Source organism: Budorcas taxicolor, chromosome 5, assembly GCF_023091745.1.
Source record: "Budorcas taxicolor isolate Tak-1 chromosome 5, Takin1.1, whole genome shotgun sequence".
In the NCBI taxonomy this organism is placed as follows: domain Eukaryota; kingdom Metazoa; phylum Chordata; class Mammalia; order Artiodactyla; family Bovidae; genus Budorcas; species Budorcas taxicolor.
Window position 1 is genome coordinate 153,046,614 of NC_068914.1, and position 12,191 is coordinate 153,058,804.

Consider the following 12,191-nt stretch of genomic DNA (forward strand, 5'->3'; position numbering starts at 1 on the left):
ATCTGGGCTCCAGGTATACTTTGTTTTTTTTATTTATTTTTATTTATTTATTTATTTTCAGGTATACTTTGTGTTTCTTCCTTTTAAACACCGATCATGTTCTAACTGGGTTCCCTGAGCAGAGTGGGAAGTTTGTGTCGATCATTTCTGTGTGTCTACCCCCGCACAGGACTGGAGCCCCTAGGTTTTCAGCCAGTTCTGGCTGGATTACACTGAACTCAGTCCCCCTCCCCACCAGTGTTCTCATATAATCCTTGAAATAATCTTTTTGAGAATTTTCTTGGCCCTAGTGCCATGCTTGCCTGTCTGCAAGTTTCTAAATCTAGTTTTTGCTCCTCACCACAATCATCTCCCTCAGGCCTTTGCTGAAACCTTCCCTGTCCAGTGAACTTTGCTCTCTCCCTTTCTCTTAGTCACCATGACTGGCAAATAATCAGATGAAGGAGGATAGGAAACAAATTTATCAAGCGCCTCCAATGTGCTAGTGACATTATCAACTCACAACAGTATTGTGACGTGGGTACTAGCTCCATTTGACAGAGGAGAAGACTGAGTCTCAGATTACCCTGTTAGAACTAATAAGACATGACCCTCACATCTCATGGGAGAGACAGACACGTGGAGGTCAACCTGGAGGTCAGGGTTTGATGTATAGGCCTGGGGGTGGGGCACAGAACAGTGAAGAGGTGACGTTGACATGAGTCTTGAAAGATGGCTTGGCCAGGTGGATGGGAGAGGGGATGGACAGGTAGGCAGAGAGCCCTTGGGGAGCAGAGGTTGGGGAGGGGTGGTCAGAGGAGAGGAGAAATCTGCAGAGGCCTGAAGGGACCAGAACCTTAAGGGTCTCAGATGCTGAGCTAAGGATCTGGACCCTTATCCGGTGGCCAGCAGGAGTCCCTGAGTTGGGGAGGGGGTTTAGCCTGAGGAGGGTCAAAGTCAGGGATTCATTTGAGAGAAATCTCCCTGATGGCATGGTCAGGAAACACTGAGGGTGCGAAGAAGACTGGGACCAAGTATTTACTGAGCACCATTAAGGAAGTGCTTAGTAAAGTACTATTACACGCTCAGCACTGAGCAGAACAGGGTGGTCCCTGCCCTCCAGGGACTTACATTCCCTGAACTGTCTCTATGGGGATGGAGAGGAGGAGACTTGAAGAGAGAGAAAACATTTGTTGCGGTACTCACTGTTTAGCAGCCCCTCTTTACCTGGTTTAACTCACCGAGTTCTCATGGTAACCCCACAGGGTAGGCAATTCCATTGAGCCCATTTTGCAGGTGAGGCAGATTTAGGTGACCCCCCACCCCCACCCTGATGTGTGCCAGGACGTGGCTTTAGCTGAATTCTAACTATTCACTGTCTGTTTGAGCTGGGACTTAAGCTGTAGGTGGTCTCTGGCTGGGCACATGTACATCTCCAGGGAAAGACCCAGAACATAAGTATGCCCAAGTCGTGGGTGCTTCCTCACATATGTCATGCTCTAGATACATATACTAACACTGCCAGACTGGCTGAAGAAGGCCTGAGAAATGGAAAGTGGAGATCCAGGATCTTACCTCCAGGGGGCGCCACTCACGAGGTCGACAATGTGAAAGACAACCTAGGACCAACGGGAGTCGTGCCCAAGATCCTGGCAGAGGGAGCCCTCCCCCAAGTATGCGGTAACCAGGGAGGGCGTCCTGGAGGGGGTGGCATTTAAATCATCACTTCTTCTTGTTGTTTAGTTGTTAGGTCGTGTCCGACTCGTTTGAGACCCCATGGACTGTAACCCACCAGGCTCCTCTGTCCATGAGATTTCCCAGGCAACAGTATTGGAGTGGGTTGCCATTTCTTTCTCCAGGGGATCTTCCCAACCCAGGAATTGAACCCATGTCTCCCGCATTGCCCACTCCATCCTGAGCCAGGATGACCTGTTCAGGGGATCTTTACCGCTGAGACACCAGGGAAGTCCTAAGTCATTGCTAATGGATGACAATCTGTGATTTACCATTCCAGAGACACTGCATGAAAAAGTCCTGAGGATTCATTTGGTTACTCACACAGTGTTTAAAAGCAATTTGACTTAGCCGTATTTTAAAAATTTGAGGTTTCATCTAAATGTTCAGATTTTCAGCTTCTCCAGTAAAAACAAGCCTGGTGGCTTTGAATCACCACTTACTTCACAGGGTAGCCTTGGGTTGGAGCCTGCCCTGATGACCCCTTCAGAGATTCATGCCTTCCTGTCCATGCTCAGTTGAGTCACAGCCCCGTTCATCACTATCTTGCCTGCCGAGACCACATGATTCTCCAACAGGCTGGTGAGCCAGGAGGCCTGGGATGACCATTCCTGCTTGAATAGTGAGGAAACTGAGGCTCAGAGGGATAGAGGGGATTAGAACTGTCACTTATTGTTCTGCTTCCCCAGATCTCTGAAGAGGTTATCTGGGCCCAGGGAAATGGTGTGAACAGAGGGGTGGAGGCGAGCAGGCACAGACTCTTTAGGGATCTGAAAGAGGAATGGGAGACGGGCGAAATGGTGACAAGAGGTGATGCTGCCTGGCCGCCACCATCATGCCCTGAGCCACCCCAGAGAACTCAGAGTATGTTTTTAGACCAGGCACTGTCATCGAGGAACCGAGTCTGAGTTTCCCATCTATATAATGGGGCTGTAGCTGGCCTTCCCATATCAGGGCTGAAACTACCACCGTCCCCTACAGGAGGGGGCTTCCTCAAACAGCCCCCTTCGCTCCTCCCAACACACCCTTGGCTCCCCAGCCCCCTCCTCCTGCCTTCTTCTGGACCCTGACTGCTGCCCAACCCCCCACGGTTTCCCCTGTCTTGGAGAAGTACAACCAGGCAGGCTCCAGAGATACAGAGAGCCCCTCGGAACAGCCCACCAACCCTGCCCACTGATTCTCCCCCTCACCCTCTTATTCTTTCCACTCCAGCCTCGCTGCTTCTGTCCCCTCAGCCTGAAACACTCTTCCCTGGGACCTGCAGGCTCACTCGGCCTTGTCTTCTCCAGGTCTTAGCTAAAAGGTCACCGTCTCAGAGAGGCCTTCCATGACCACCTTATCTAAGAAGTGATGCCCTGTGTGGGAGGGAAGTTCAAGAGGGAGAAGATGTGTATATCTATGGCTGATTCATGATGTATTGCTGCTGCTGCTAAGTCGCTTCAGTCGTGTCCAACTCTGTGAGACCCCATGGACGGCAGCCCACCAGGCTCCCCCATCCCTGGGATTCTCCAGGCAAGAACACTGGAATGGGTTGCCATTTCCTTCTCCAATGCATGAAAATGAATAGTGAAAGTGAAGTCGCTCAGTCGTTTCCGACTCTTCGCAACCCCATGGTCTGCAGCCCACCAGGCTCCTCCGACCATGGGATATTCCAGGCAAGAGTGGGGTGGGGTGCCATTGCCTTCTCCGACATGATGTATGGCAGAAACCAATACAACACTATAAAGCAATTATCCTCCAGTTAAAAAAAAAAAAAGGATAAAAATAAAAGTCCTTCCCCCAAAAAAGAAGTGACTCCCTCCCCACACCAGCCACTTTCAATCCCACCCCCACCCCAGCTTCAGTTTTCTCCTTAGCACTACCACCAGCCAGTACACTCCATATATTGCTTATTTATCTTGTCTGAGATCTGTTTGTCTGCACTAGAATGTAAGCGCCCTGAAAACAGGAGATTAGCTCTTTTGTGCACTGATGAGTCCTCAGCATATACAACTGACAACACAGGGGCTCCGTAAGTATTGAATGAATTGAACTGTCAGTAGTGCCACCCTGAGTTGGCTCCCGGTTTTACTGCTTGATGGTGGGTAGAGGGCCATATCTGAGCTTCAAACTCAAACCAAGCACCCACCTCACCCCCAGCTCAGAGAGATCAAGTAACTGTCTCAAGGTCACACAGCCAAGAAGTGCTAAATGCTGAATACTCCCTGTTTCGCTTACAGTGATTGGGGCTGAGCAGAAAGATCATTATCCTTGTTATGAGATGTTGTTTCATTCACTCCATCTCGAGCCAGGATGACCTGTTCAGAGGTCCATCTCTCCCACTAGTCAGTGGGGTGCCCTTTCAGAAGGAGCCACGCTTTGTTCACGTTACCATTTCCCTGGTGCCCAGCACAGGTCTGGCATGTGCCAGGTACCTGTAAGTGTCTGAAAAAATCAGTGACTGAAGATGCTCTGTAGTGACCAGCATAGTCCAGACACACCAGAATTTTAGTCTTGGTTCTGCCACTTACTAGCTGGGTTACGCTGATGAGTTAGTTAATTTCTCTGATCCTAGTTGCTGTGAAATGAGGACCTTGGTACAGAATCCTTCAGGTTACTACATCCTCACAGATTCAAAGATTTTGGAATAGGAGCTGGCACACAGTGCAGAGTATCAGCTTTAAAAAGAAGGCATATTTTTTAAAAAGGAGGAACTGGGCATTTTATGAGTGAGCTCCACATCAGTGGAAGTGTGCAAATGAATGTGCAAATAGTTGAAAACTCCTCGGCTTTTCATTTCGTCCTCAACAGTTACTACTTCCATTTTATAGATTAGAAAACTGAGGCACAGAGAGATTAAGTCTCTAGCCCAGGGTATGGGCTAAAGCCAGGCTAGGGAACTGCGGCGGGAATGAACTGAAGGGAAAGAGATTAGAAAGATCCAGGCTCGCCAGTGCCAGCCGCCCCGAGAGCCCCCTGGGAACCCTGACGCGGCTGCTCAGGCTAAACGTGCGGCGGGTCCCGCACTCGGAGACATCTGGGCTCCGCCCGCCTCCGCCCCGCCTCCGCCCCGCCTCCGCCCCGCCCCTTTCCCTCGGGTTGTCCAATCCCACACTCTGCATGTAAATGAAGCACCTAGGGAGAACCTATGCGAGAGCGGCAGAGGCGTGGTCTTCGCCCACCTCCCGGGCAACGTTCTGATTCATTGTTAAAATAGAGAGGCTGTGACCCTTGGCACCCCACCCCGGCACCCACTGTGTGTGGAAACCCGAGCCGAGGTCAGTACCGCGAGCGGAAAGGTGAGAAAGGAGGGGAGGCTAGTGAGGAAAGGTAGAGGAGTGAGGGACACGGGGAGGGACTGTCTGACTAGCTGGATGGAGAGAGGTCCAGGGATCCATTCTCCGGGTGGGGCATGCATGTCCGCTGAAGGTTTCTCATTGTATCCATACCTAAAGTGCATTTTAGAGAAGGGTTCTTAATTGGTTGGGGATGGGAGGAGGACGCAGGATCGGTGAAGGGCACGTGTAGTTGAGCACCCCAACTCGCCCGCAGGGAAATATGCAGCGTTCTCGTCTGAGGCTCCTTTATGTGGCAGGATCAGGAAGGAACCGCCCAGACTGGGCAAGACCGATGCGTCCCCCCCACCCTCCACCACTGGGAGCAGGGAAGGACAAGGAGAGATAATGGCCCTGGGTGGATTAGAGACCCTGGGGCTAACCAAGGGCCAGTGGGTGCTCCCTAGCCCCCTCAGTGCCCATCTACTTCCCCAGGTCTGATGGTCAAGGAGCCAGGAATCTTCTCCCTGGTTGCCCCAGGGGAGGATGTGAAATCCCCCAGGTCTCCGCTGAGATTGGCAACTAAGGCCAGATCCCCTGGGACACTTTGGAGGAAACTTGACAGGTATGAGCTGCTGACCTGGGGGCACGGTAAGGTGCATGTGTGCTTGGGGATATGGATTACTCTCACTCCACCCCCCTTGATGGGGGTGAGAAGAGCATCTTCAAGTCACACTCTTCTAGTGGGGCTCCCCTGCCCCCCTGCCAGGGCATGGGGTTGGAGCCCTCAGTGGAGCCCGATGGGGAAAGCCGGGTGCTCCTCACAACTCCAGGGTTTCTCTTTGGCTGAGCTCTGCCAGACTTGCTGTGTGACCTTATGTTGTTCACTTTCATCCCTGATTTTGTCCTCAACTCTGAAAATACCTGGCTGGCCACTTGCCTCTCTTCCCAGGGTTTCCCAGGGGATCTGTGTGAGTGGACAGTGGGATCCAGCGTCCCTCATGCCCACCTCTGAGAGTGCAGGGAGACACACAGCCTGGGTTTGAATCCAGTTCAGCCACTGGGACTTTAAGTGAGTTATGGAATCTCTGTGAGACTTAGCTGCCTCATCTGAAATTGGCATTCATTTTATCTACAATGCATGTTAACTGTAAGTCAAGGGTACTGAAACTTTGGGGTGCGTTGGAATCACCTAGGAGACTTGTATAAAATGCATTGTATAAATGCCTTGTGTGTCTTATCTCCAGAGATTCTGAATGGGTGGATCAGGGAAGGAACTGGGAATATGCATTTTATAAGCAGCTCAGCTGAGTCTAATGCAGGGTCCTCAAAATACACTTCGAGCAATACTGCAGTAATGAGTAGAAATCACATGTCAAATGCTTGGCAGAGTGCCTGGTGCTTAGGAGGTGCTTAATGAGTGTTTGTTGAGTGAATAAACGAACAGATGAAAGAATTGATGGATAACCTCATTTCCTTGGTCCTTGACTGTCTGGGATTAAACCAGGGCTGGAGTTCAGGTCAGCTGGTCTTTGCCTCCCCCTGCCATTCTTCCCAGGCCGCACCATCGGACTGAAGGAGCTGCCTTGGCCTGACTCAACTGATATGGAAGGGGTGGCTGGAAATGCCCCCTGCGAACACTTTGAAGCTGATGTGCTGGCCCAGAGCTGCTGTCAGGACTGCTGCCACCCTGAGGAGGCCCAGAGAGCAAGGCACCAGGTGGGTAGGCTTCCCAGAGTGGTTGGGGTGGTTTGGGACAAGGCAGTCTATGATGTGGGTGCTTGGCCGGACCACTAACTTGCAGCTGAACCCAGACACTGACCTTCCTTGTGGTCAGAACCTTTGTCTTCCCAGTCTGTACAGTGAGGCGGTAGAACCATGCTCATGTTTCCCGAATGCCAGTCGTTCTCCTGCTCTGACCATTTTTTGCCAAGCCTCATTATAACCTATTTCTTGCTGTGATGTCACTTCAGTTGTGTCTGACTCTTTGCGATTCTGTGGACTGTAGCTCGCCAGGCTCTTCTGTCCATGGGGATTTTCCAGGCAAGAATACTGGAGTGGGTTGCCATGCTCTCCTCTAGGGGATCTTCCTGACCCAGGAATCGAGTCTGCGTCTTTTAAGTCTCCTGCATTGGCAGGCGTGTTCTTTACCACTAACGCTACCTGGGAAGCCCATTACTTGCTGTATTATTCTTTAAATCCACACCACCACAGATAGAAAACTAGGATCATGTCCTTCATATAGAAGATCAAAAGGAAAGAAAGGAAAAGGAAAAAGAAAGTCAGAAATGCCATTAAATTCTAACCAGGAAGTATCGTTACAGGCTAAAGGTTCTGGGCTTGGGACTTCCCCAGCAGTCTTGTGGTTAAGACTCTGTGCTTCCACTGTAGAGGGTGCTGGTTTGATCTCTGGTCGGGGAACTAAGATCCCACATGCCAAGTAGGGTGACCAAAATTTTTTTTATAAAGGGGTTCTGAGCCTGGGTCCTGCTGTCTGTCTGTTAAAAGGGAGATTGGTAGGTGTTAGGCATTATAGATACCCGATACCCACTGAGGGCTTTCTCCTTGAAGGTACTGGAGGAGTGAAAGGGGAGGCACTTTCTCACTTTGTGATGGATGAAGTTTTAGGCTCAGCCCTGGTCTGTGTAAACCTGGGCTTATAAGAAGCATGGGACCGTGACTCTTCAAAAGTGCTTGACGCTGACCTCCTAATGACTCTGCTATTCCCAGTGCCTCTCTTGAGCCTGGTGGCTGTCTCCATGCAAGCATTAGGCTCTGAGAAGTGGTCATTATAAGGGAGTTGCTATTCAGCTTTGGAGCCAGGCCGACCAGAGTTCCAGTCCTAGTTTGCCATTCACCTGCTGTGTGACCATGAGTCATTGACCTCTCTGGTTTCACTCTCCTAATGGGTAAAGTGGGGCAACAAATCCTTTCTCTCAGGGCATCCAGCTCTGCGTAACCCAAGTCACATGTGGCTAATTCAGTACACACTAGTTTCCTTTCTTCCATCTTCCCAACCAGAAAAATAAACCTGGGAGATTCTTTTCTACCTGTCCTGATACTGCCAAAAATAGCTCCCCAGCCCTCAGCCCAAAGTTCAGGAAGCAGATGCTTGAAAGCCCTCTGAGTCCGTCTCCCCTGCAGATGACCTTCTCCCAGTGGGTGGGGGGATGGCAAACTTGGAACAGGAGAAGGAACCTGGGTTCAGACACGTCTGAGTGCTAGTCTCAGACTTACCCCTTCCCAGATGAGACCTTGGGCCATCTCGTGTGTTCACATGTATTGAAGAGGTGCTTTTTTTCTTCTTTTACTTTTTTAATTTTATGGATGTACCACATGGCATGTGGGATCTTAGTTCCCTGACCAGGAATCAAACTCTTGCCTCCTGCAGTGAAAGCATGGAGTCTTAACCACTGTACTGCCAGGGAAGTCCTGAAGAGGTGCTTAAAATGTGTCAGGCATTATGCTAGATTTGGGGAAACAGTGCTAAATAGAACAGGCAGAGTTTCTGGTTCATGAGGTTTGTAGTCAAGCAAGAGAAATGGAGACAAAGTAATCAGGCAAATAGTTCATGATGGCTGAGATAAATGTTGTAAAGGAACAGCAAGTGGCATGAGGATAAATGGTAGGGTATTGGGGAATGTTACTCCAAGTGAATGATATTTTAGCTGCCTGGTGAGGACTATGAGGGCATGGCCAGTGAGGTTGGGGGAAGAGGAGGGAAACAGTGTGTGCAAAGGCCCTGAGGCAGAAAGTAGGAGGCACACTTGAGAAGGGAGAGAAGCCCAGGATGGAGAGTGGGGTGGGGAGCTGGTCTCACCAGCCTTGTGGGGACGTTAGACTTTTCCCTGAGAGGCATGGGGAACCACTAAAGATTTTAAACACGGGAGCGATGTGATCAGATTTGCATTTTCCAAAGTCACTCTGACTGCAGGACAGTGAATGGACAGCAGAGTGTGAGTGAGCCAGGTGACCAAAGAGGAAAAGGTGCAATTACTCTCGTCAGAGATGATGGGGATTTGGGGATGGAGGCAAATGGACACATTTCAAAACTAACTGAATAGGAGAATGTAAAGGATTTGGCCGCTGAGTAGCGTGAGGGGCCAGAACATGGTTGACTGCTAAGTTTTTTCCTGGGGAAGGGTTCCTGGGATAAGAGGTTTGTTTGGAGTTGTTTGGGGTGGTAAGCGCAAGGTGCCTGGGGGACACAGTGAGGATGAGGGGGCTTTACTTACTATAACGAGCTCAGGAACCAGACTCAGCGGAAGATAGAGGCTTTCGAGTCATCAGGATCTAGCACTGATGAAAGCCCTACTCACAGATGAACAGGTTCAAACATGTGGAGTCACAAAATCTGTGTGTTAAAAAAGCACCCCCCGGCATGGATGGAGCTGTGCGTTTCCCAGCTGAATCCTTAATTACATTGCGGAGCAAACTCATCCCTGAGGGGCCTGATAAATGTATCACTTGGGGTTAGAGCCAGTTCTGACGTCTTCACCTATGTTGGAAAATGCAGGGAGTTCCCTGAAAGTTCAGTGGTTAAGACACGGAACTTCCAAGTCAGGAGGCATGGGGTCTGATCCCTGGTGGGGAACTAAAGACCCCATATGCCATGGGGCATGGCCAAAAATAGATACATTAAAATAAAATCGAGAATTTTTTTTTAAAGGAAATGCAGAAATGGCCCCAGGCCCCAGAACCCTTTCCCAGAAGCTTACTTCAGCTCCCCTAGGCTCCTAGGCTCTGGATACCTCTCTGCTGTGCTCTCAGCTGAGTCTCCCAGGCTGAAAGGTGCGGGCGGACTTATCCCTGGAAGTCACACAGTCTTGACCAGGTCATGGCCAGGTTCTGGATGGAGGGGTGAGGGGCTAAGTGCAAGGGTCTTGCTGTATGTCAGGCTCCACGTATTCCTTTCCAATGCATCTATTCTTAAGTGTATTTAACATATCATTGATTTAAAACTAATAAAGTTCCATTGATTGTTTTTACATTGTTTATGATATTAATATGTACAGACCAGGCAGTGTTATAAGCCTTTTACTCATTAACTGATGTAATTCTCATAACACCCCTAGGAGGTGGGTCCATTAATTACCTCCACTTTATAGATGAGCAAACCAGGCTCAGAGAGGGAAGTCACTAGGCCGAGATCACTCAGCTGGGAAGTAGAGGCGCCAGGATTGGGCCTGATGTTTGTCTGAGGCCAGAAACAGAGCACGTGCTGACCCGCCAGACAGGAAATCAGAGCTGGGGACTAGCTGCTGGGCCTACTCGTGCGGGTGAGGGGTAGTGATGGGGCTGGAGGTAAAAGCAGGGAGCAGGTACCAAGACAAACTGGGGGTCCTGGTGGCCCCAGCTGGGCTGGGACCCCTTGACGATGCCCCAAGAGCCACTTCCTCTTCATTCACGTGGCAAGGTCCCCAGGGCAGCCAAGGAGCCAGGCTGGGCTGCAGTTCTGACACCTCCTGCCACTGGGCGCTGATCAGAATCTGGCTCTGGGGCAGGGGGTGAAACTGAACCCAGCTGGGCATTCTCTGGCTCAGCTTGGCTCAGCAGACACTCCAGCCCACTCCTTGGCACTGCCCAGGTCCCCCAGGGGTGGCCTCCCTGGAACCCGGAGACTCTGTGCCCACCCTGGGGCTGTAGCCTCTGCCCTGGTTCTGGGCTCCAGGCTCCCCAGGGAGCCCGTGCCCAGGCCCCCCGCCTGCCCCTGCTCTCAGGTGAGCCGCGAGGATCAGGTTCCTGTGGTTTCATGTCCTGCATTGTTCTTGGCTGGGCCCCGGCTTATGAAACAGTAATGAGGGGCCCCTGCTCCCACAGCTGGGCCCTCTAAGGTTTCTGCTGCCTCAGCCGCCGCCGCCACGGCCCAGAGTCGGGGCCTGGGAGGGCGGCAGCGCGGGGGCCTGAGCCGGAGCCCCCCGGGGACAAAGGTGCTGACAGCCGACAGCTGCCACCGCCGGAGCCCGCCGCCCAGGTAACCGGAGAGGAGGCGGGGTGCAGAGTGCCGCGGCCGCTGTCTCCCCTACTGAGGGAGGGCCCTGCCACCCCAGGAGATGGGGAAAAATGGGGGGGCCATCCCAGAGGTGAGCAGCCGTTCCCCCCGGGTGAGCCCAGCACCTGCCTTCGCAGGTGTGGCCCTGCTTAAGGCTGGAGGCAGCGAGGAGCCGGTAGTTGGTTCAGGGACCCCTTCCCCACTCCTGGGACCTTGACCTTCCAGCCCTGGAGCCCCAGACTCTCCTTTTGGAGGGCATCTCTCTCCTTTTCTCCAAGGTCTCCTTTCCCATCTCTTCCTCCCTTAGACATTTTCCTACATTCTCTGGTCAACTTGATCCTCCCCCTCCCCGTCGGTCCTCATCCAGGTCTCTTGGTGACAGAAGACCCTTTGGGATCCTTTTGTGCGCTTCACATCCTCAGGCACACACTCACACATGTGTGCCAACACACAGAGGCTTGCTTGTGTACACAAATCTAGTGGGTATGTTAATGCCTGTGTTTATAAATACGTATAAACAAACGTATATGCACTCTGCAAACAGACGCACCAACATACCCACTGGCCATGCACACGTACGTGCACACGTGAATCCTTGCACACACCGCAGGAATTTACACGAACACATACCTACATACATGTGCGCATGCACACACCCTGTACCTCTGCCAGTCCCCAGCTTGGGTCCCCAGGGGCGCTTCCAGTCTGACGGACAGCTCTCCTTGAGAAGCGGAGATCCCCGAGGAGCTGTCTGGAGACTTTCACACCGCCTGGTGGGGGGAGGGGCTGCGCAGGGGGAGGGGAGCCTCCACGTGGGCCGTGAGCTGCCTCCTCTCCAACTCTGTCTTAGGAGCCTGGGAGGCCTTTGAGCACTGAGGTGCCCTACTGCGACCTGCCCCGCCGCCGGCCTGCCCCTGAGGACTCGCTCAGCACCCCGACCTCCAGCTGCCAGTCTGTGGTGGGTCCGGGCCGTGGGCCAGAGCCTGAGAGGTGGGTAGTAGGACCCTGGGGCCTGAGGAGGGATTCGCAGGGTAGGATGCCCTCACCCCTCCCACCCCGCACCCCTTCATGATGGCAGCCTCTGCCTGTGATGGCTGCTGGCGTGGGTCACATGGTCTGTCCACTTGGTCTGGGCACAGGAGCAGTGAGCACGTTCCTTTGGGGGATGAAGCAGCCGTGTACCCACCCTGCGTGGGCATGGCCCACAGCCTGCTCACATCTCCTGGTTCCTT

At 52.2% G+C, this 12,191-nt stretch overlaps 1 protein-coding gene across 1 annotated transcript in view; it reads left to right on the top strand.

The window, feature by feature from the left end:
- The first annotated feature begins 6,572 nt into the window (after positions 1–6,572).
- Positions 6,573–12,191, top strand: part of TRIOBP (TRIO and F-actin binding protein) — a 56,951-nt gene continuing 51,332 nt past the window's right edge. The window contains exons 1-2 of the mRNA XM_052639761.1: positions 6,573–6,686; positions 11,810–11,949. Of these exons, the coding sequence (XP_052495721.1) occupies positions 6,573–6,686; positions 11,810–11,949 (254 nt within the window). The remainder of the gene's footprint in view (positions 6,687–11,809; positions 11,950–12,191) is intronic.